Genomic DNA, 25,766 nt, shown 5'->3' with positions numbered 1-25,766 from the left:
GTCAACAGATAATAGATCTATTGACTATAATTGTGATAAGAATTCTTCACTCGATATTACAACAATTAGACGTTGCCGCAGACTGTGACTGAATTCGAATAGGTAATTATAGAATATCTTATTAAAGTATCGAGTGATATTAATTTTCTTTTAAATAATTCAATTAGCTTCTAATCGATTCAGTTTCTAGAGAAAAAGTTGTAACGTTTCTTTTAGATAATTTGATTGTTTACAAAATTGTCACAGTTCAATTTATTCGTATCATCTTAATTTCTGAAGTCGTAATGATTAATGAAAATTATTATTATATTTTTACAGCTCAGATTGAGAATAATCGAAAATGTCGACAAAAATCTTATTGTTAGCTATCCTCATATTTATAGGCCTCTATGGCAGTGCAGTTGAAGCATGTAAAGACAAATGAGTAAGAAAATATCACACTACTGTGATAAATAAACTTTATTATAACTTTAATAAACATGAAAAGATTTTTTTTCAATTTTTGAAAGATTTAATTTTGTATTGAATTCGACTCAAATATAAGTCCAAACAGGAAATCTAATATATTAAAAATTATTGTCTTTAATTCAGTAGGGGAGAGTGGGGTCAATTGAACCAGAAGCTAAAAAAATCGGTCTGTCGATTGACCCCGTGGGCTGGCCCTAAAACTTCCCGCCCACTTTGAGCTCTTTGATCTCGAAAAATTGTTGTGGATACATTTTTGAGCTCTTTGAGCTCGAAAAAACTTTTTTATGCTTTTGTTTTCGAAAAATAACTGATCAGATTTTGAAATTGATTTATGGAGTCGTTTTTGAGAAATTTCCAAAATACAAAAACATTTTTTTTTTAATTCTTCCGTTAACGGTTTCTCTTGAACGAATGAACAGATTTTGATTGTTGAGGTGGCATTCGACGCGGCTTATGAAGTTTGAGAGCTGATTAGATTTTGGAATCAATCCATCGAGCGAATTGAAAGTTATTCAAAAAAAACATTTTTGAAAAAATTTTATTTTTGAAATATCTCCGAACGTACACTACCGATTAAGCTCAATTTTTCAATATTTATAGTAAATAAAAAGTCGCGTCGAATGACACCATGAAAATCAAAATCGGTTCATCCGTTCAAAAGTTACAGAATATTTACATACGTACGTACATACATATATACACTCGGACATCATCTTGAATTTAGTCAGAGAAGCTTCCTAGAACCTCATAACGTCGACATCTGTTGGAATTTCGATTTTCACAAATCGGGGTGAAACCACTAACTTCCCGAATTTTTGAAAATTTGCAATTTTCTTAGAACCTTAAGTTGAATTCCTGTCTTGTTTAGCGAGATGAGAGATGTACTATTCAGTCATGATAAAAGAATTAAAAAAATTTGCGGATGTAGTGTTTTTTCGCATACAGATCCGGGTCAAAATCAAAACTGTTGGATGCAAATCTGGTAAACAATTGTGTACACACTACAGCGGACGTAAGGACTTCTCAGTCCGCGTGTTTAGTAGCTTTACCTTCAACGCAGGTCGGCAATTATATCCGCGGGTTAGAACGTTATACTTTTCTCTCTTGGTATGTAACAGACTATTAATATTAAAAAAAATCAATTAGTAAAACCATTAAAATTTTCAATCAAATATCTGTCAATTAGCAACAATATTTGGACTTTTAGTCTCAGTTCTCGACAATGTTTCAATTTATTAGTTCTTTAAAACTCATGATTTTTTTAAAACAAATTATCAGTTAATAGTTCGATAAACTATAAATAGTGTAATATGCTATAATTTTTTATTAATCATATTTGTTCCCAACTATTTCAAATTGTACATCATAGTATTTGGATCTCTGGTGTAATATTTTATATCACTACCTTCACCGTAGGTAGTCGAATCATTTGGATCGCTGCTAAAAGTGCCAACAAGTATTGGATCATCGTTACGTGTTACCACGAACTTTTTATTATCTATGATTGATTTAACAGTGTAATCTTTGTTATCGTATTTGAATTTTAAAGTGCCTTCGCTATCAAGCTTGACGTGACTATCAATACCAGCTCGGACGAGCATACGCCAAGTGAACTTTTTTGTCTCTCTCGATTTGATAACAAAGTCTCTACTATTGCTGTCACTATTTACGTCATTGATCTCCAAGTCATTGATGGTATCTTTCCAAATGAACTTTAAATTTTTATCACACTGGTTCGAAATTTTGTAATAAGCTTCGAGCCCATGAGTCGTAACAACGGCAGCTTCAGTTACCAAACAACCGGCTCCTCCGTAAACAGCGCGGAAGTCGTATGTATTCTTCCAAAACATGAGATTGTGGTCCATTAACCGGCCGATGAACGAATTAACATGCTCACAAACATAGGGGACTGTAGTGGTGTAATGCCCACCGACTAATTCCTTATAATCACCATCAGGAACCAACAAACCTGGTTCGTTTTTCAAGGTATCCCAAGTCAGTGTCCTTTCATACTCTTTGCCTCTAATATAAATTCGACGCAACTGCACCCATCCGAGAGCAAATTTTCCTCTGGCTTCTAGATCTGTTTCATAGGCCGCAATTCCCGGTCTCTGAACCCTTACAGAGATCATAAAGTCATCAGCTTTGAATACGCCCAGTCCGATAAAGGGCATCAGTGAAATGGTATGAAATCCACCTTTCTTTCCGGTTATGTTCCACCATCTTTTTCTGTTGTATATAGAACCCGTTCGGCCGAATAATCCTAACTGGAGCCAGGGCATGTCAGGATGTAACAATTTATCAAGCATATTACGTGCTACTTGTTGAATAGTTGAAGGAAATCCAAATGAGTTATAAACTTCCTCATAGAAACCATACATTGTCACAAAGTAAGAAAAGGTTGCAACTTTATGATGTTCAATGTAAGATCCATCTGCGTAGGGTCCATTTTTTATTTCTGATCCTTCATTATATTTTATGTTAAATTTACCCACCAGTATCTGAAATTTTTCATTATTTTTGTCAGTTTCTAAGTTGAATAACTTTTTATCATAGTAATAAGCGCCACATAATCTCGGGATGCTCAAGTACACAATATTGATGCCGTAATGAACCTGGCCCATTGATATGTCGAGCTCCGTAATCATACGTATAATTAGTTTATAAGAATCATATTTGAGATTATTATCTGCTCCCAAATATATGTACATCATTAGTAATTTAGTCATTCTAACGCTAAATGCATACCAATTATTACCCCATGGAAATTTTTCCCTAAGGGTGATTGTTTTGAACTTTTCTAAAATGCGTCGTATTATATCTTCAACTATTTGTAAGTATTTTGATGAATCTTGAGGCCAACGTTTGTAGATCACGATTAATTTAATACCAAACTCGCACAATTCACCGAATACTTTTTCTGTTGTCCAACATTCAGAAAATGACTTATGTGGTATCGATTGAAAGTCGTTAGCGTTGGTCATGAAGACGTAATTTTGGAAAGCGTCCACTTCATTTGACTCGAGCCTCAGATGAGCATCGAATGATACATCGGACAATATTGCTGCTCTGATTTTGAAAACTTGCAGGTATTTAGTGATGTGGTCATTGATGAGTACTGATAGGGTCGCTATAGCAACTATCAGGAGGTAAAGTATTAATAAGAGTTTATACTTTCGAAAGTTCCACTTTGACTGGACAGATTTTAGTGAACCCATTTTTATTTTCTAATAAATAAGAAGAAAATTTTGAAAATTATTAGCAAATTTGTTAGTAATAAGGTGAGGTCACATCTTACAATTTTTTTCGACAGGTTCAATTGATTAGTACAGGGAACTGGTGCCATGGTTCGGCCTGGCTCCCGGGCTGTAGGATCTCACATGCTAATGGGGTTTGATCTTCAAATTCAACTCCCACCCCCCTCCGGGAAAAAATGTTTTTTTTTTTTAATTTTATCAGACATTTTTTTTCCAGAATGGGTCACCTATCCAATTAATGTTCCACCTCGATGCTGCTCAACTTTTGTTACTGATGGATTGTAGTCTGCTACGCTCGTCTATTGATCACTTGCAGATATGAAAAATTCGTGAATGTATTTAAGATTACACATGATTTCTTATCAGCTCTATTTCATAGAACAGTCGTTTATAATAATATAATATAGCAGCTCCGTTAGATTAGTTAATATTATTGGTCAGTCTACTAGTGATCTCCCGTTGATTACCAACTTCTTGAAGGTCATCAGCACTCTTCTAAGTTAAAGCCACTTAACTACGTTGTGCAGGCCTCATTCTGCCACGAGGAGCACAGCTTACAACGATATCTTCATGAATGAGTAAATATTAATCATTCAATCGAGATTTTGAAAATTAGTCTATAATTTTGTACCTTGACTCTGTGAGTTTTCAACAAATACGAGTTACATCAATTTCGAAAAATTGATAAAAAAGAAAAATATTTCACTCATTTTAAAAACGGTACAGAATAATTTATAAGTCATAGCTGTAATTATTGTGAAAAAACATTTCATAAAAATAATTACTTACTATAGTTCAGTAAAATTTCTAACAAATCGCGTTTATTCTAGCAACATCAATTTTGTGAAAAAAAATTTTCTGAAAATAATCGCTTATTATAGTAAAGTAAAATTTATAACAAATCGCGCTTATTCGAGCAACATAAATTTCGTGAACATAAGTTTTCTGAAAATAATTGCTTACTATAGTAAAGTAAAATTTATGACCAATCGCGCTTATTCGAGCAACATAAATTTCGTGAAGAAAAATTTTCTAAAAATAATCATTTATTATAGTAAAGTAAAACAAGTAAAGAATTCATTTGCTTTCTGCTAACGTAATTATCTTCAGAATAAATTTATCAAAACTATCTTGCTTATTATAGTAAAGTAATAAATATTACAATGATTGGAAAAAAAGTTAAAATAATCGGTATCGTCGTAGCAGTTATACTGATTATCGGTGGGGTGACTGCTGTGATAATCTTAACGCGCAAATCATTACCGGACCCGGAGACTGTGAAAAAAATTCGAAGGGGATTAAAAGTAGGTTCATCTACTATAAGTCGGAATCATCTTGACATAATTGAAAAATTCGATGAAGATGCCGCAAACTTTCCAAGTAACAAATTTCCCGGTTGGGACACAACCGAAGAGCAATTGAAAGAACTCACATTATTTGCTATATCATTACTGGAGTTGAATGTAACAAACGATTATATGTCGAAGTGTCTGTTAGTAGTAAAATCAATTATTAAGAGTATAATTTCGAAATTAGAATTAACAAATGGCCCTTTGATCAGATTTCCGTGGGCCGAAAATTGGTACCCATTTTCGGTTTACGTGACTCGATTGTTTTCAATGTACGAATACCTCGGCGACGATTCTGACCTCCAAAAGAAATGTCACTATCAATTGAAAAGAATTACTCCCTATCTTGGTATTTCTTTTCAATCGACCAAAAAAGGTGAAAACTTATTTTACGTAGCGGTGCCCCGTCTGTGTTCCAACTATCTATCTGAACCTGAGCTATTCATCAATGATCAAGCTGATCGTCAATTTACAGAACTTAAAAGATATCTAGAGTTTCCAATAATAACAACAAACGATATAAAAGAAGGTCGTTATGCTGATGGCTCATGGATTTACAGTGGAAATGTCGCTTCATATGTTGAGCTACGTAAATACGATGAATATTATGAACGAATGTATCGACTTTTAGGCTTCTCAACGGGACTGGAAGACGCCGCGAAGTCAATACTACCGAAATTGTTGCATCCAAGTATTCCTTTCTTACCGCTAGGCTTAGTTGGTCGATCTGGCAAAGTTTACAATTACAAAAAGTATTCAAATATTACTAGTAAAATTGGAGTCTTTGTGATGCCGTTCATGGGTTTTGGTGTTTTCAAAACTCAAGACTTCCTGTTTTATGTGCGGGTTCAGCGGCCTGGCATCGCAGCATTTCAAAGTAAGAAATTCAATTCGAGTTCCTCGGCTGTTAATACCAATGATCTAGGACTTGGCTGGGTTCAGTTGCGTAAACTGTATCGAAACAATTATGCAAGGAACAGTAATAAGATAACTGATTTCACCTGGGAAAAATTAAAGGAACAACCGGGTCTGTTATATTTTATCGATAACAGTCTAGATCCATTGAATGTATTTGCGGTAACAGGTGAGGATCAAACAAAATCATTCCAAACTAATCAGACTACGTTAAACTCGTACATCGGCCAGTTAAATGCTCACAGTATGGACATCAGCGAGAAAGTGCTATTCTGGTTAAATATTTACGATTTTGATGATGTCTACAAAAACGGTTGCAAAGTTACTGAAGCCGCAATTGTCACTGATCAAGGGTTGCAAGCTTACTATATCATTGAGAACCACACGAATACAGATATGAAATTCATTTGCAAAGACGATCAAACTGACTGGGAATTTAAAATCAACAAAGTAGAGGCAACTAACAATTATCACCAGGTGCCTGCTGATTCGGTTACTAAATTCCATTGGCAAGTTCTTCATAGTGATATTGACTACGACGTTAAATATAATAAAGATTTAATGACCTTTAGCTTTAGAGGAAAGAACTACACGATTAACGTCAATACTCCGAATAAAACCTACACTGTTAAAGAAGATAATGAAATTCTATTTAATGGTTCTATGGAAAATACGAGGTCGTAAGCTTAATTGACGCATGGCTCTGAATGACAGGCAAATAATTTTATGAGAAACTTTAGTTAGAAATTGATTATTAATGAGACAATTTGAGAATATTGAATTTTTTTTTTATTTATTGTCGGTAAGAGCGAGCAATCTGTGATACGATGGTCGGTAAATTTATGTGATGTCTTCAATTACAGATTGCTGGTAACAATTATCAGAAATTGTTTTCCGATCGTCTTTCCTGATAGCCAAGGTTTCTCGTCCAAAAGTTGGTATTCATTAGTTTGTGGCCAATTTGACGACAAGCTGTCGACAACTTTAGCATTTGCAACTTTTGGCTACAAGTTATCCCCAACTTTCTGGAAAAGTTGACGCCAGTATGGAGCCGCAACTGGAATGCAGGTTTCTAAAAAAATTAAAAGCAACTTTCCGTCAACTTATGGATTATCAACTTCTAGCCACCAACTTTCTCAGAAAGTGTCTACCAACTTTGGAAGTATCAACTTTTGCGGCCAACTTGATGTCTAGTTGCGGCTGTAAGTTTTACGTCAGTTTCTCGCCAACTTGGTTATCAGGGTTCTAAAGAAGACAAAGAATAAACCGTGTTTCCTCATAGCTTGGCGGTACTTCGACGAATACATGGAATCGGCGCTACGGAAAAACTTACCAAGCTGGCATGAGTGCAACCAAATGCTGGATTTTCATAGGAGTGGACTTGTTGTGGCTTCTGGTTTAGTCCCAGACTCGAGGGTCATACTCATCTTTTATGAAAAAGAAGGATACTTGCAACTCGTGTTTATTTCGCATCCAAAATGAGCGAGGCAACGGTTCTACAAGAAATCATAAAAAAAATTCGATCTCCAATCAGCTGTACCCACGAATGCTCAACGAGCTCTCAAGCTTCTATAAGAAATTGAATCGTTATAAGCTTATGTTTCAAAAGTTTTCTATTAAAAACATCTTCGAGTAAAAATAATAAATCAATTTTTTTAATTAAATAATAACTATATTATAGAGGACAAACAATTTAGTTACAATGTCGCTGTTAAGTATAATTCTTTTTATAATAGTAATAATATTGATTATCTACGCATACAATGGCTTCGATTTCACCAGTAGCACAGTAGAAAATGAAGAACATAAATCAAATGATCAAAATACACCAAATGAACAAAAGAAATCAGATGAACAACAGAAACCAGATGAACAACAGAAACCAGATGAACAACAGATAAGAAGAATTCGTGAGGCATTCAAAGCGCCGACAGAAATTCTATTTACCCGTCCAAAACAGATTATTAATACATATTTATCCTCAGTCAATAATGTTGAGTCGGAATATTCCGGCTGGGATACTGATATACTTAAAATGAGGTTATTATGTTATGATACTATTAAATTACTCGAGTACTATTTAGTTAATCCAGAACAAACTAAGGCCGTCGAAATAGCTGAGTATCTTATAAAAAAATTAATAACAAAATTGAATGAAAAAAATGATGAAATATTTATATCTGAACCAATTCCGAAGATGGATTGGTGGGATTTTTCGGTTCGAATGACCCGTTTATTCGCAATGTATGTTTATATTGGGAATACAGAGGAAATTAGAAAAGGCTGTTACCAACAAGTAATTCGTCTGATACCAAAAGTTGGTACATCGCTAACTAAAATCATGAAAGATGCAAATTTATTACTTACCACGGTACCTCGTCTTTGTGTTAACTACACTTATAATTTTCCGGCATATGAGGATGACATTAAATCTCAAGAATTTATAAAGCTTGAAGAGTTCGTAAATTTATCACGAATTAATGGAGATGTCATCTACGATGGATTCTACGCAGACGGTTCTCTACTTATCAATGGTGCCGTAAACTACCGTCGGTTGATGGACGTACAATATGTTTGCTATAGTGTTTACCAGGCCTTCAGTTTTCCAGATAACATCAAGGACATCGCGTCAGAGGTGATTCCTAAATTAACGCATCCGAGTATTTCTTCGTTTCCCCTAGGTTTCCTTGGGGATAACTATAACAGGACTGCGAAAAAATTTTGGAAATTCAAAACTAAAAAATCTGAAATATCTTTGATGCCTTTTATTGGACTGGGAGTATTCAAATGCGATAACTTTATAACATACGTTCGTGTTCAGAGACCCGGAATCGCAGCATATTTAACGGATAAAACCCCCAATGCTGAATTAGCTGCAGGTTCGGTTCAATTACGCAGAATTTATCACAAGGGTGATACTTACCCCACATTAAACGATAAAACGTTGATAAAAGAACCGGGATTATTTATCTTTGATGGTGACCTACCTTTAAATAAGCTGACCATTAGTAAAAATGTAATTCCTCAATCTTATCACTGTCAAGGAATCGACTCGTATGTGGGACGTCTTAAAGGCTTGTTGTTTTGGAAGAATTCGTATAATTTCAACGACATTTATGGCGGCGATGTGATCATTAAAGAAGCTGGTGTAGTGACAGAACACGGTTTGCAAGCTTATTACATTATCGATAATAAATGCGGAAAGAATTTGAAATTTTGCTGGAAAGATAATGTTCATACCTTTGAAAACAATAAGGTTGAGCCTCCAGTATCAGGAGAGTTTGTTGAAGTTCCCAGCCAAGAAGACGTTACAAGCTTTAGGTGGAATATGATGCTGACAAACGATACTTACAATGTTGGGTTTGATAATGCAGGTAACATGAGCTTTCAATTCGGCCCAAGCGACACGTATACGATTGAGGTGACAAAAGCCAATGAACAGTATGTCGTAAAACGAAATGGTACAGAAGCGTTCATTGGAACTTCGAGTAGTATTGTTAATGGCACTACAAAATGTACAGTGGGCACGGAGATTAGAGAATATAAAAGAAACCCCCAGACATTGATGTACGACATTGCATGATTTGAAATTGAACTTTGATTACTATATTGATAATTTTTTCCGATTAAATCTGGAATTCAATCTAGGGCCTAATTGTTGACTATCTATCCCACTAATTTCTGTAAGGGTTCTGTGTAAGATCTTATAGAAAACGTTATGAAAACTTCTAGGTTCTCATAAGAAATCTATATCTAATAAATGGATGTGGGGGTCCATCTAAATTCCTATGTGGGTTTCCAATGGCGTTCTTGGATGGGTTCCCATAAGGCTACCTATAGGTATCCATCATAAATCCTGATATAGATTATCACATGAATTCTTATGAGTATCCACACCATGCCACCTCCATATGAGAATCTAGCATGGATTCCTATGCGGGTTTTTACGAAGATTCCTATGGTAATCTGCATCACGTCAAAATCCATGTGGGAATATTGTATGGATTAGGAATCAGTAAAAGTAACTAAAAGCTTTCGGTTATTGATACAAATACCATAAAAAGCTTGTTTGTTTTCAAGAGCTTTCCTGGAGTACCAATGCCTTTTCTAGGATTTTAAAGTTTAAGCGCAGTAATTATTTATTATTTTTGGAGTTATGATAACGAAATTTGTTCATATTTATATACATTAATCAAAAATGATTATCAACTGCGCGATTTGTGTTTTGATTTTAAAATTGTGAACCAATAATTCAAAACTAACTTCAAATAACCGAGGAAATGAGTAAATGTCACAAGCAAATCGCTGTACTCATCAATGCGTCACTTGGCTTCAAAATTTTTACTTCACCGAAGTAAATTTGTTACTTGGTTTGAAACTTTGATTTTTTGTGTGAAAAAAACGTACTTATGACCAAGCATAAACAAATCATCACTTGAGAATCCTGAAACCCCTTGAGTCAAGACAAAAATTCTTGAAGAAAAAAAAGACATTCTTCAAACTAGTATTCTTGGTTCAAGAATATCCAACTTGAATCAAGTTAGCTTTATTTTCTGTGTAGAAACCCTGATGCCTATCTGAATTTTCTACAAAGGAATCCTTATATCCAAGTTCCTATATGGAAGTACAGGTACCTACAGTGTCCTATTTGGATTTCCCATATGTGCATCAAGATACCGATTGTTTCCAACATGGATTCTTATAGAAATCCGTATACTCTTACATCAATTTCTACATGGATTTCATTCATAGGGAACTATCGGATGCTTGCATGACTTTGTTAGGAACAAACACGTTAACATTGTTGGGAGTTATCTTCTATAAAAGAAAAGCCATGGACAAGGTTCTATGGAAAACATATATCGTATCATCTTTCTTTTTGAAGTAAAGGCCTCAAAAATAAAAAAAATATGTTCACGTGATGTTCCCGGGAGAACAAGAGTATTGCACAAAGAATGTTAGAAATAATTCTTCAATGGCTTATATAATTGACTTCGACTCGCTTGAAGCTACGAAGTTAGACTTGCATATTTCGAGGGAGTTATCTCATAAACTTCATGTATTCACAATGCACAAAGGATGGACACTCATCAAAAAAGCTCAAAACTCGCGATGAAGTTGTTTGAAAGTGGTTTTTTGGATTACGCTCAAAAGCGTTACTTACATAGAATTTTGATAAAGAGAAAAATCAAAATGGATAAAATAAAAGCATTAAGAGATTATCAGCAATTAAATCTCGAAGATTCAGCGTTAGTCTACATTGCGATGATACTGGCCACAGCCTGGACATTCCTTGTTTTAGGCATCAAAATTTTTTTGAAAAAAATACAAACATACTTTGAGAAACGTTCACAAGAGTTGGAAGTGAGAAAATTGATAATTCGAAGCGAAATCGCGTCTACCGTCAGAAGAATAGCCATTCTTACTCAAGAAGTAATCGACGCTTAGGCAGAAAAACAACTCTTGATTATTGCCGAATTTAGAATTATTTAAAATATTACTTATTTAAGTGCAATAGTGTAAGCCATTGTATTGCTGACAGAGATACCAGGGCAAAATAGGACATTACGGTTATTAATGAATTTACGGTTATTAATGAATTTTTGATGTATTATTAATTAAATTAATAATTCCTGTTAAACTTTACACCAAATTATTATAATTTAGATTTATAAAGATATTGCCTTATTCTAATTATTAAATTCTTCACGACTGCAGTTATTCCATTAATCGTTCGGAACAGGTAAAACAAGATACTTGTATACTTCGGAAGGATTAACTTGTATATATATTCTGTTTTCTATTTATACGAATTACTGAATTTATTTAGAGATTCTATCCCTTTGTTTGAATAGAATTGAAGGTAACTTAAGACTATGAATATAGTTTGAAAATATCTACCATTTATTATTCGTTCGGAGCACAGATTGGAGTTTCATAAAAAAAGAAGGTCAGTGAATATTTCTTTGTGAATCGATTTCACGTCAACTCACATTGTTCAGTAGTGGAAATCCAACGTTAAAATGTATATGTATAATGCATAATGAGTGCATGTGCACTTAATTAGATGATGAAACGTGTAACACTCGAACCGCGGATGGACACGTATCCTTTGCGACGACACAAGTAGGAATTATTTGCTTATTGATATTCCTGCGTTAGTGACGAGGCTCAAACCCAAGAGCAAATTCGCGTAGTTCATGATCATCCACTTATTGATTTTACTCAATAGTCTAGTAAATAATTATTGCACTTAGATAACAATTTGCTAAAATATCTTAATAATATTACAAAATTATAATGAATTTGACGAAATATATCATTTTGTGTTCATTATATGTGTGCGTGATTGTGTGCGACAAAATCAAAATTCTTCGGTCTTCAGGATCGAAAGATCCTCCGATTTCTCATACTCATACGGTAAGTTGGCTATGACTAATTTCTATAATTAATATTCAAGTGGTCAATTGATTAATTTATCTATTTTATGCAGCGACAATTATTGGAATTATGTTTTTCTGATCAATTGAGTCATGTTATGATTACTCCTGATTTGACAGGCATTATTGACCAAACCAAACTGAACGATCAATCCATCGATTCTGTTTTTATAATTGATCGAATTGAAAATCAAAGTCGAAAGGATTACTACATTCCGAAAAATTACGATGAATATTTTTCATGTCAGTGCTACATTATTTCTGTTAATTCATTGGATCCACTTGAAAGTCAACTTTACGGTATCTTTTGGTCATCTTTTTGGAATGCTTTAAATTTAGTGTTAATAGTCGGAAACCAGTGCAGCGATGCCTTGAAGGCACTTAAATGGCTATGGGAAGGTCAAGCTATCAAATCATATTTTCTATGCCCCAATGAATTCAACAACAATACAAATATCTATATATTTAACCCTTACGGTGATAGGGCGCCAAATCTCTGGAGCAAAGTTGAGACAACAGACCGACCATATGATCAGTGGACAGTCTACAAAATGCCATTTGTGAACGGTAAGACAATTTATATTTTTGGTTTCCATAAACACAACTTTGAAATTTGATAGAAAATGTAAAACTATTCTCTGGTAGTGAGATTTTCTGGTCGAAAAGTTGGTGTCAACTGGTTGCGATCGAGTTGACGGAAAGTTGCTAACAACTTCAGCCTTCATAACTATTGAACACAAGTTGCAAGAAACTTTCCAACTAATGAAATGCCAACTGTTTCCATTATTGTAAAAATTTATTGTGTAACTTTCTATTAACTACCGTATCTATTTAAAAAATATATCTATAATAGTTATAGTGGTAAAAAATTACCTTAAACGCCAATTAGTGAGTATATCGAGTTGAACTTTGATTAAATAATTATAATTTTTCCTACTTTCCAGAACAAAGTATATGTTCCAATTTAACTTTCGACAAAACGGAGATTTTAAATGGTCATCAGCTTCCAGTTTTGAATTTCGATAAGATGAATTTCGACAAAATTAATTTGAATGAATATGACAGATCCAATATATCCGATTTTTCCTTGAAACAAACAATTATTTTCTACAAGAATTTATCCTCAGCTATGAATGTAACTCCTGTTGCTTATAATGGAAGTATATTAAGTTCTGAGATAATAACTCCAACGGATCCCATATTGTTAGAAATCAGAAGCACATTTATGAATATATTTTCTTTTTATGAACATAGTGGTTACGTCATACTAACACAAAAACAAAGCTTAATACCGACAATCAGCCAAGTAACCGAAGAATTTTTTACTTATCAAAATATAGTAATGTCATCTGTTGTTTTGGTAATACTATTTATCATAATTTTGTTTAACCACAAGTACAATTTTGGTGGAGCTGCGTTAGACCTCTTGTCATTTGTATTAAATATGGGCTTGACGACCCCTTTAAATCGTTTGTGGATGCGCATTACTTTTTTAAGTGGAACTTTATTTGTTATCATTTTTAATCCAGCGTTGCAGGGACAACTGACGTCCATATTGACTCGACCAAACTATAGAAATATTGAAACACTGAAGGACCTTCGCGACAATAATTACCACGTCTACTGGTCTACGATCTATGAGTATAATATAATACTCGATAGTCAACTATGGGATGAAGATTCTTTGAATAAATACGTCCACGTGATGTTCCCGGGAGAACAAGAGTATTGCACGAAGAATGTTAGAAATAATTCTTCAATGGCTTGTATAATTGATTTTGACTCACTTGAAGCTACACACTTAGACTTGCATATTTCGAAAGAATTTTCTCATAAACTTCATGTATTCACAACGTACAAAAAATGGGCACTCATCAAAAAAGCTCAAAGAATCGCGATAAAGTTGTTTGAAAGTGGTTTTTCGGATTACGCTCAAAAGCGTAACTTATATAGAATTTTGATGAAGAGAAAAATCAAAATGGATAAAATAAAAGCATTAAGAGATTATCAGCAATTAAATCTCGAAGATTCAGCGTTAGTCTACATTGCGATGGTACTGGCCGCAACCTGGGCATTCCTCGTTTTGGGTATCGAAATTATGTTTAAAAAAATAGAAACATTCTTTGAGAAACGTTCACAAGAGTTGGAAGTGAGAAAATTGATAATTCGAAGCGAAATCGCGTCTACCGTCAGAAGAATAGCCATTCTTACTCAAGAAATAATCGACGCTTAGGCAGAAAAACAACTTTTGATTATTGCCGAATTTAGAATTCTTGAAAATATTACTTATTTAAGTGCAATAGTGTAAGCCATTGTATTGCTGACAGAGATACCAGGGCAAAATAGGACATTATTTAAATGGAATGAAAAACTTCTTAATTTCATTAGAAAAAAGGTGAGCAAATTTTCCTGATCATGTGCACACGATAAATAACCGGTTTTGAATAAAAGCGAATCTTTATTTTCTAAACAAAAGAAATTTGCCTCAATATTTTGACTATTGATTGCTATACTTTGCTGTTTGTAAAATTCAATACTTTTGTTATGATTAGATGTGTTCTAGTAGTAATTAAATAATTTATACTCTCACGCAATAACTCATCCGTATACCTATGCAGAATTGCTTCAATATATTGATTGCTTTCAATCTAATTAAAATTTACTATGAAACTAAATCAAATATTTTACGGTTATTAATGAATTTTTGATGTATTATTAATTAAATTAATAATTTCTGTTAAATTTTACACCAAATTATTATAATTTAGATTTATAAAGATATTGCCTTATTCTAATTATTAATTTCTTCATGACTGTCGTTCTTCCATCAATCGGTTGAGGACAGGTAGGATGCGACATTTGTATACTTCAGAACTATAAACTTAGTTTAGTTTAGTTTAGCTTATTTATTTACGATTATGGAGTTAGTGCTCCTTGTGATCAAATATTAATATAAATGTCATTTTATTATTATTATTATTAGCAATAAGAATTATATATGTCTATAAATATATTAGGGTGATTCAAAAAATAATAAATTTTTTTTTTTCGCAAACAAGTTCAAAAGTTTCGTTTAGATAAAAAAAGACGCCTGTGAAAATTAGAGCTCTTAATATGAACATTAAGAGGTTCCGCATTGCACTTTTCTATTTTCCATAAGAATAACATGGAAAAAAATTTTTTTTCGTCTTCTGATTTTTATAAGTAGCTAACGATGCGTCATACGAATAATTGGCAGGCATATTTTTGTAGGTTATTGAATGCTCTACAAAAAAAATTTGAAAAATCCAAAAGCGCACGACTCTTAATGCTCATTTATTATGAAATAATAAAACATTAATAATAAAAAATGGCGGGAAGCACGAATAAATTTAAAATATATACAATTTTCTTTCATTAAATTTTTTTTTCCTTTTTATTAATATATTAGTATTTTTTTTATGATTATAAACGAACTTACTCAAAATATCCCGATTCCCTCGCGGACTTGGAATCACTGTGAAATCACAGTGAAATCACAGTGAATTCACTTTCACTGAAATTTGACGGTGTATTTACGGTGATTTCATAGTGAATTCACAGTGATTTTGTCATTGTGATTTAGTAGTGATTTCACTGTGATTTTACTGCGAGTTTACAGTAAATTTATGGTGATTTCATCATGATTTCACAGTAAATCAATAGTGTTTTTACCATGATTTCGCAGTGAGTTAATGACGATTTCACCATGATTTCACAGTAAATTAATGGTGATTCCACCATGATTCCACAGAAAATTTATGATGATTTGCCTATAGTTTTATGGTGATTTTAGAATAGCAAAAAAAAAGTTGTTCAAACATTCTTCAAATTTTTTATGTACTTTTTTTAAATAAACTGAATATTTGTGTCATGATGGCCATTTTTAATTTTTGTTTGTATTCTTTTTTTTTTATTTCAAAGTTCTCTGAACACTTAACAATTTTCAAGATGTGTTTTGAGAAATAAGTTTAATGGAAAAAATTGCAAAAAGCTTCTAAGTTTGATATTATAGAATGACAAAAAAAATAAAAAATGATAGTCATTGAAAATTTTTGTTTTTTTTTTATTTGAAAAAAAAAATGATGGTAGGTTTTAATAATTTTTTTGTATTTTTTTTCCACAGTGAATTTACTGTAAGTTCATTGGAAATTCACTATATATTCACTGTAAATTTACTGTGAATTTACTGTGGATTCACTGTGAATTGGCTGTGGTACCGCACTAAAATCACTGCAATACCACTGTGAGGTAACTATGAATCGACTGTGATAACATAATAAGATCACTGTGAACCCACTATCGAATCACTGTGAGATAACCATAAAACTACAGTGACCGAATGGCACAAAATCACGGTGATTTCACTGTGATTTCATCATGGTCTCACAATGTTTTTATTATAATCTCACTGTGATTTCATTGTGATTTTACAGTGATTCCAGGTCCGCGAGGGTTAATAAGAAAAAAATTAAAAATTTTTCGATCGTAAAGTACACTCTGATGCTTTGCATTATTTTGTAATATTAAATTGTCAATTATTCATAGAATTCATAATATTCATAATAAATATCAGTATTCAAAGCTCCTTTAATGATGATTATCATCTGAACGGTGATCAGACATAAAGTCGTTGCATGCTCTCGAAACTTTACCCAAGTGTTTTTCTATTTCTGAAAATTTACTATCGAGAGAATTCAAATAATGTTCCATTTTCCCGCCCAGTTCAACGATGCCATTTAATCCTGTACTGATAACGACAAAGTGAGTTGACAAATTTGCAGTCACTAAATTAAATATCACCAATATCAATAATGTTATTATCATTAAGAATCCAATCATGAAATACCATTTGTGTCGATTTACAAATGAATCACCTTCCCCCATTTTCGATTAAGAATAATCAAATTTCTGTAACTAATAAATAAGAAAAATAATAAATTAAAAATTTGTCAATTAAAGATGACGAGAATGTTCGAATTTTTTTAAAGTATCAGTAATGTCATCGCAATGTTTTTCTATTTGTTGATTTATTTTTTCCATTGAAGCGAAAATTTTTTTAAGATTCGTACCGTGTTGAGTTATACTAGTTAAACTATTTCCGATATCAAGAAAGTGGAGCGATAATTTCTGCGATAGTAAATAATAGAGAATTGTAAATGATATTGCTATGATCAGGATGATCATGACGAAGAGTATGAGCTCGTATTTATAAATGAACGATTCATTTGTATCCATAATGATTCAAGATTCTGATTAGAGTGATTGTTTACTGACTAATAAATAAAGATAAATAATTAAAAAATTTTTTGATTAGTCGAAATGTCTAATTAGTTATAAGCAACGCAGATCACATGAGGTGTTATACTTGTAGACGTTATTGGGTTCTATGGTGATGAACGGCAGATCAACTGAGCTGCGATGAGCTGATGAATGGTTACTAATTTAGTGCAGAAAATATTGGGTGCTGGTCAGTTACAGACTTACAGCAGGATTCCTTGGAGTTTATTCAAGAAAGAGCTGGATCCAGTGAAGTGCCTGAACTGGTTCGATGACCACAAAACATCATACCATGGGACATGAGCCACTAAGCCGTGCACCAGCTGCGCTAGTGTGTTGGACCACGCAAGTTGATTATCAGCCGTAGAACTTAGATACAAATTGACTGCAAAAGTGATTGGTTGCACTACGATGAGTAGCATAGGTCATTAGTTTTTAGATATGTACAGCTATATGTACACGCTAATGAAGCATGTTAGTTAATAATATCCTGGGAATCCAATTGGGGACAGTGGGTTTTAAATACCTACAGTATTTGACTGAGAACAACTGGAATTCTTCTTGGAGTTGGATCCTCCACGTGCCGAGATCCACGATCCACGATCAACGTGTTGGACCATCGAAGATTCAAGATTCGTGGTGGTTGTGCTCAGGGCTCACGTGCTCATGGGAGCAGTTGGATTGTTCAAGACCTAGTTGTCTGATTATAGATGTTTCAGACTCACTTCCCAGAAATAACTACCCTGAATAAATTGATTGTTTGGTCACAGCTTCCTACATACGTCATCATGCTCGCGACAGTTATTCAAAAAAAAAATCAAAATATTACAATCAATTCTTTATGGAAACTTAAAATCACGATAATATTAAACTGTCAATGCATAATTATAAAATGTATGATATAAATTTTTATAAAATCCTTCAAATATCATCAGGTCATCATCATCATCTTTCACCACGTTAACCACATCCTCTATAATAGGACCCAACTTCTTAAATTGATCACTTTTGACGTCACTCAAGAACTGCCTACGATCTTTCGAAGAGTAAAAACTATTAAGCAACCGTGGTATCGCTATATAAACCATTTCCTGACGTTCAATTTTCCAGCCCATGGTTTTGTCAATCGCGGGAATGATTTTGTTTATCAACCAGACGCAAATCGTGTCTTTAATCGTCTTGTCGTTACCGATGAACTCGTACATTGCCAGCAATCGGGTCAGATAAACAATGAATCGGAACCAGTGTTTCTTTTCCGTCTGTCTCAGTTCGTAAGGATGATGCGAGGGTACAATATTATCGAATAGTTTATAGAAGCCTTTTATTATGCCCGCGACTTGGATCAAGCTGTTCAAGCCGTAGCCGTAGGTAATGTAGCCTTCAAGCCGGTGGATTCCGTCGACGCACAATTTTTCCAATTCCATACGATTATCTCGCATCAGATCAAATATTTCGTCAATTTGTTTCTTATATTTGAATATATATTTACGAGGTATTGATAAATTATATGATGCATTTAATATTGTTCCTTCATGACGGCTCGTATTCTGCATCGATTTTTTTATGCTGACGATTAATGAATCATCGAACGCGGCATTGCGATTGTTTCCGTTTCTGATAGAGCTGACAGTTTGATTATTGTTGCCACCACGGACAGTGAAAGTCCGTATGTTTGTGTGTATCGATAGATGGTTATTTATTTCATCGATCAAACTTTGCTGGGAAGTGAATTTCTTATATTGCATGACTGCGTCGACTATCGTGTAAATAAACAATGAGATCAAGAGAACGTAAAGTAGAATCCGGAAAATTCTTTTGAAAGAAAACATTTTTTGTATCTAATATATATAGTAAAAAAAATAATGTTTTTATAAAAAATTCAGTGCTTGGATATTTTTCTTATTTTCAGTAGGTTAGAGTTTTCTTTTAAGAATCAACGAAGTAACCACCCTAGTATATCGTTTTAAGTAATCCCTATAAAAAAATGAATCTCGGAACCCAGTCTAAATTCCCATCCCGTCCGGCATCAATGTAAAAAAGATGACATAATGTTATCTAAAAAACGTTACCTTCAAGAGCTCAGAGAATTGTTATCGTTTTGATAACTTTATGTTGAGGTCATTTAAAAGAAATCTGAAAGTTAACAAAATGATAACTATTTATGGATCTGTTTAGAACATCAAAAAAATAACTTTCTTATGAGACTATTATACCCTCAACTTTCGTCAGCTAATGTCATTGTAACCTATAAGTACCAATGATTATAAACATTATTTATTGATTCTGCTCTAAAGTAATTGCTTACATTTAGTTATTATAAATACAATAGCAAAATGTCAAAAAGAAAAAATTTTTAAAATTTATGTAAAGGCCAAAAAAATAAACGAATACGTTGTTTTTTAAATCAATTTCATTATTTTGAAAATTCATCTAGTGATAAAAGTGAAACAGTAGAAAATAATTCATGATTTGTGAGTAATAATATATCTTGTGATGAATCGGATGATGTTGATAATGAAAGAAATATTAATATAGACAATAATATTAAAAGCGAAAACTTAATGAAAATGAAATAAGTAATTACAGTTCTAAACTAAAAAAATAGTGGCAATTCTGACTCACGTACATTATCGATCTGTAACCAATTAGAAAAGAATGCTTGGGTAGCTATCAATGAAACAAGTTTGTCATCGAAACTAGCTCAGTGGATGATTGATTTCAATATATCACGTGAAACAGCGAATAAACACCTAAAAATATTAAAAACATCGAATCAAGAAGAAATCATTAATCCACTTCTTGATTCTCGGACCTTACTGGGTACACCGGAAACACCGATAGTAACTCATGAAGTTCCTCCTGGTCAATATTTTCATTATTTATCTCTGAAAAATGTTATCTTTCTGACGTCTAACCGATGAGCTCTTAAAGATATCCTCAGATGGCGCGTAAGAGGTTTTTCTGATATCTTTCTGTTATCTTCGGAATAACTATTTCTGATGTTAGATCAGAAAAATGTTATCTTTAAGAGCTTTGTATGTCATCTTTCTGTCGGGCGGGATGTAGATTCCCACGAGGCGTTTTCGAATGGATTTATATATTGCTCCCATAAAAAATTACCTTAAATTCCTGTATAAGTTCTTACATAGTTTCCGATAGGAATCCATACCATCCTAAATCCATTTGGGAATCCAGTTCCGCGAAGTTGGCATTCCATTAGTTGATGGAAAGTTGTCAACGATTTTCTTCAAAAGTTGGTGACAAGTTGCGGCAGTAGATTATTGTCAACTTTATGGGAAAAGTGGTAACAATTTGTAGTCAACAATTACAAAAGCTGAAAGTCGACGACAAGTTGTCATCAAGCTGGTAGCAACTAATGTACACCAACTTTCTGACCAGAAATTCTTGCTATCAGAGGAGTTACTTAACATACTGTCAATGGATTACCATCAATTTAACAACAATTTCTTCATTATCTCAACTTCTAATCACCTCAACACGATAATCCCGGATAACCATACCCTGATAGCAAGACTTTCTGGTCAGAAAGTTAATGCCAATTAGTTGCAATCAACTCTTGTCATCAACTTTTTGAGAAAGTTGGCGACCAGTTGTCATCACCTTTTAGAACTGCAGATTTTTGCAGCCAACTTGACAGCAAGGTGTACCAATAGATTATCGCTAGCTTGCTGTCGATCAAGATTACGGTCTTCGGTATAAGTTCGACCGGGATGCACATTAGTAACAGCTAGTAGCTTATTCCGCACAAACTTTGTTATCTACAACCACTCTATTATTATTCTGCGGTTACTTAGCGCACAGTTGATAAATTACCATCAATTGAGCTACGATTTCTCCATTATCGCGAGATACTATACTTCTAATTACCTCAACACGATAATTCCAGATAACCATGCCTTGATAACAAGGCTTTCTGGTCAAAAAGTCAGTGTCGACGAGTTGATGACAACTTTAGTCTGTCACTATTGACTACAAGTTGTTGCCAACTATTCTAGAAAATTTACGACAATCCGCTACCTTAACCTACCGCCAACTAAGGGAATACCAACTTTCGCCACCAACTTTCTCAATAAGTTCACATCGGGTTGTCATCAATATTTAGAAATGCCAATATTTGTTGTTAACTTGACAAGAAGATGCAGCAGTAGATTGTCGCTAGTTTGCTGTCAATTCGCTGTCGGGATTATGGTATAAGTTTGACCGGGATGCATATTAATTACAGTTGGTAGCTTATCCCGTGTCAAGTTTATTATTTACAATCACTCTATTATCATTCTTCGGTTGCTTAACACACAGTCAATAAATTACCATCAATCGAGCTACGATTCCATTATCTCTAGACACTATACTTCTGATTACCTTAACTCGATAATTCCAAACAACCAAACCCTGATAACAAGACTATCTAGTCAGAAAGTCAGAGTCAACAAATTGATGACAACTTTAGTTTTTGTCATTGTTGACTACAAGTTGTTGTCAACTTTCGCGGAAAATTTTCACGATTCATTGCCTTCACCTGTCGCCAACTAAGGGAATGCCATTTTTCGCTGTCAACTTGGTGTCAAGTTGTTATCGGACTATTTTCTGATTGAATCCAATTGAAATTTTTAAATCTGACTTTGCCCCAGGTGTCATGCTTATGACTAAAAATGCGAAAATATATCGGATTTATGTTCATATTAATCATAAGCGTTTCAAGATAACTGTCTAAATTTAGTAGAGGAAGGGGGGGGGCAAAATGGGCCCCTTAAGAAATGAGAGCTTATATGTAGTATAAATGTTAGTTCATTTTGCCCCAGGGGCTCCTTTTGCCCACTCTTCCCTAATAGGGGAAGGGGGAAAAATGGGTCCGAAAAATTCAAGGGGTCCATTTTGCCCCCTTCCCCTAATTGTTCTCATATTTTTTAGTAAAATTTACTTCATTTTTTTCTTCATGTAATAAATATATTAATTCCTATAGGGTAGTGAACAAGGTATTTTATAAATAAAAAAGTAAATGATTTTTTTAAATTTTATTTATTACGTTATTTTAATTATTTTGTTTTCTTCCATCATTAAATATACTATATAATACAGTTATATTGAAGAAATAAAAATAATAAATTAATAAATCCATTATTTATTAAATTAATTTATATATATTTATATATATTCAGTATTAATTTTTAATTATTAATTATTCATTATTACATAATAATTATAGCTATTAATATTTTTTATTATTACTAGTAGTATAACCATAATTTTTTTTATTAATCATTAATTATTCGCTACTGACAGAGTCCTTTGTATTTTTGATCTTTAATTCTTAATTATTAATTAATTAATTGAAATTATTATTATACTTATTATTTATTTTATTTCTCAATAATATCATGGAAGGGGTCGTAATTAATATTTTTTAATTATTATTAATTATTACATATTTTTATTAATTAAATCGGTAGATAAAATGAATGATAATTTTTTCTTTAATGATAATTTTCCGTACTATCTACAATTGTTAATTATTAATTATTATTTATTAATTATGCTCGTTTTTCCGTTACTGTAAAATATTTAATTAATTTACGATATGATTTTTTTTCTCCTCCCCCTTTTTTCAATCAAATTAATTAATAATTTACTTCTGAAAAAAAAATCCTCGAAAAAAACAATTTTGAATTTTTTTTTTTTTCGATGTACTAAAACCTTCTTTTTTTATCGATAATTTTATTTACAGTTTTTAAAAACTAAAGAAAAATAGTTTCGAAAAAAAATGATTAATTTTTTAATTAAATTTTTTTTTTTTATAAAGATTGATATTTATTTACAAGTACAATTTAATGAAATTTTAGTAATCGTTATCATTATAAATATTATTATTATCGTAATTATAATTATTTTGATTCACGCATCGGGAGATACTTTCATTCTCATATTTTTATTTCATGTCATACATTTATATCACACATACACATTATTACTGATGATATAAAATTTTTTTATGTAAATCAATAAAATAAAAAAAAAAAAAATAATATATATTTTACAATTTTTTCAGTAAGTGCCATTTTTGGTGCCATTTTTATGGCACCAAGCTCGCACCATTTGCAAGACGTTACATTTTTAGTTTTATCGCATTAATTTTTTCAAATAATTTTTTTGATTAGGCGCCATTGGGTGTCATTAGATGATAACAATTAATATGTCGTTATTAAAGGTGCCATTTAATAGAATTTGATTAGTCAGCTTTGATTCACTAGTTCCTCAAATCAGTGCCATTAGTTTCTTTCATACGGCGATATATAATGCTTCGTATTATTAAGAGTGATTAATGGAACTAAGTAATTAGTGCCATTAAACGGTGTCTATTGCGAACTATTGAATCATTTCTGGTGACCGGGTCTTATTAATTTAAGACCAATAATTTGGTACGAAGTAGTGCTTTAGATTGGGCGCCATTTAATAGGTACCATTAAACAGGAGACATCAATAGGTCACCTAATTAATTGTGCTCCGTCTTAGGCACAATTCGATATTTTCTATTAATTTTGTGATATTAATGGCACCTTTAATTCAATGTTCCTACTATTGGGTGCCATTTCTTGGGTACCATCAAACAGGTAAATTGAAAGATGCCATAATTGTGGCACCTTAACAATGCTCTAACTTAGGCACCAATTAATTAAGTTAATTAATGGCACTATCAATATATTACCGGGTAATTAATGTCTATTATTGGGCCCTTTAAATAGGTACCAGGTCAATAATGTTCTTAAGGATACCATAAAATGGGTGCCATTTATTTAGTACCAGAGCACTAGTGCCTTTAGTTGGGCGCCATTAATTTTGCCCCTTAATGGATTCTATTAATTAATAAAAATTTATCACGATTAATTAATGAATGAAAATTTATATACATTAATTAAAATTATTTTAATTAATTTGTTTCTAGCAATACAATTATCTATATTTTTATTAATTAAAGGACAATTATAAGATGTAATGGAAAAATAACATGACCTCTATCACAATTGATTAAGCCTATTAACATACTCATATTTATCAATATAATAAAATAAATGATTGTTAATAAAAATTTTATTAATTATCGATGATAAGTAAAACAGCGCTAATTATTCTAAAAAAAATTGACATTTTAAGAGTCAAAATATAAAAAAAATAATTTTACTATTAATAAGTTAATAATAACAATGAATATTAAATATTATTTGCTTTGTTAATTAATCAGTAGTAATGCCATCGTAGTTAATCTAAATTACGGGTTCATCGCCGCCATTTTGTGAATTTAAAAGTAACAATTAGTGTCCGGTAGGGAGATTACGATTTCGGAGGTTAGTTATAATGAAATTTTTTGTTTCACGAAAATTCAAATATGATTAATTAATTATAACAATTGATATTAACAATACTATAAATAACAGCAACATTAACAATAAATATTAAATAAATTTTAATGATGAAAATTAATTAATTAGTGAAATTATTTTATTAATCAGAACAATAATGAGTGGAAAAAAACTATGATGCGATCAAATGTTTTCACGTATGATCTGATATCAAATAATATATGATAAAGGGAATTTGAACTTGATCATATGACCATATATGATCAGGCATAGTCATATGAGATCATATATAAAATTCTACCTGATTAGACACACATTGAAACCTGGCTAATATGATCATATATGGTCACATATGTCCATACATGATCATACATGATCACATATGTCTATATACGGCCATATATGATCACACGTGGTCATATATGATCATACATCGTTATATAAAGTCATATATGATCTTATATGATCAAACATAGTCATATGTGATCATGTATAAATGTCAGCGAGTTAAGATATAGTCAGATACCAAGTAAAGTCTGACAGACATGATCATATATGACCATATGTGATCAGGCATAGTTATATGTGATCGGGTATACATTTCAGCCTGATCAAACATAAATTAAAGGTTGGCAGATATGATCATATACAATCTTGCGTAAATAT

General features: G+C 32.4%; 4 protein-coding genes across 4 annotated transcripts; 2 read left to right on the top strand and 2 right to left on the bottom strand.

The window, feature by feature from the left end:
- Positions 1–1,579: 1,579 nt before the first annotated feature.
- On the bottom strand, positions 1,580–3,692 carry LOC128668730 (uncharacterized). The gene has a single exon (XM_053742278.1). The coding sequence runs from the start codon at positions 3,684–3,686 to the stop codon at positions 1,815–1,817; it is 1,872 nt and encodes a 623-aa protein (XP_053598253.1). The 5' UTR covers positions 3,687–3,692; the 3' UTR covers positions 1,580–1,814.
- An 842-nt stretch (positions 3,693–4,534) lies between these two features.
- On the top strand, positions 4,535–6,777 carry Odv-e66-6 (putative envelope protein ODV-E66-6). The gene has a single exon (NM_001414801.1). It carries the CDS (start codon positions 4,889–4,891, stop codon positions 6,671–6,673), a length of 1,785 nt encoding a protein of 594 aa, NP_001401730.1. The 5' UTR covers positions 4,535–4,888; the 3' UTR covers positions 6,674–6,777.
- Positions 6,778–7,680: 903 nt separating this feature from the next.
- LOC103577300 (uncharacterized) lies at positions 7,681–9,878 on the top strand. The gene has a single exon (NM_001414802.1). The coding sequence runs from the start codon at positions 7,692–7,694 to the stop codon at positions 9,570–9,572; it is 1,881 nt and encodes a 626-aa protein (NP_001401731.1). The 5' UTR covers positions 7,681–7,691; the 3' UTR covers positions 9,573–9,878.
- Positions 9,879–18,538: 8,660 nt separating this feature from the next.
- Odv-e66-8 (putative envelope protein ODV-E66-8) lies at positions 18,539–19,573 on the bottom strand. Its single transcript, NM_001414847.1, has one exon. The coding sequence runs from the start codon at positions 19,554–19,556 to the stop codon at positions 18,594–18,596; it is 963 nt and encodes a 320-aa protein (NP_001401776.1). The 5' UTR covers positions 19,557–19,573; the 3' UTR covers positions 18,539–18,593.
- Between the last annotated feature and the right edge of the window lie 6,193 nt (positions 19,574–25,766).

The sequence above is a fragment of the Microplitis demolitor genome, chromosome 10, assembly GCF_026212275.2.
Source record: "Microplitis demolitor isolate Queensland-Clemson2020A chromosome 10, iyMicDemo2.1a, whole genome shotgun sequence".
Classification (NCBI taxonomy): domain Eukaryota; kingdom Metazoa; phylum Arthropoda; class Insecta; order Hymenoptera; family Braconidae; genus Microplitis; species Microplitis demolitor.
The sequence above is the reverse complement of the archived record's forward strand: the minus strand, read 5'-3'. Positions and strand labels throughout refer to the sequence as shown.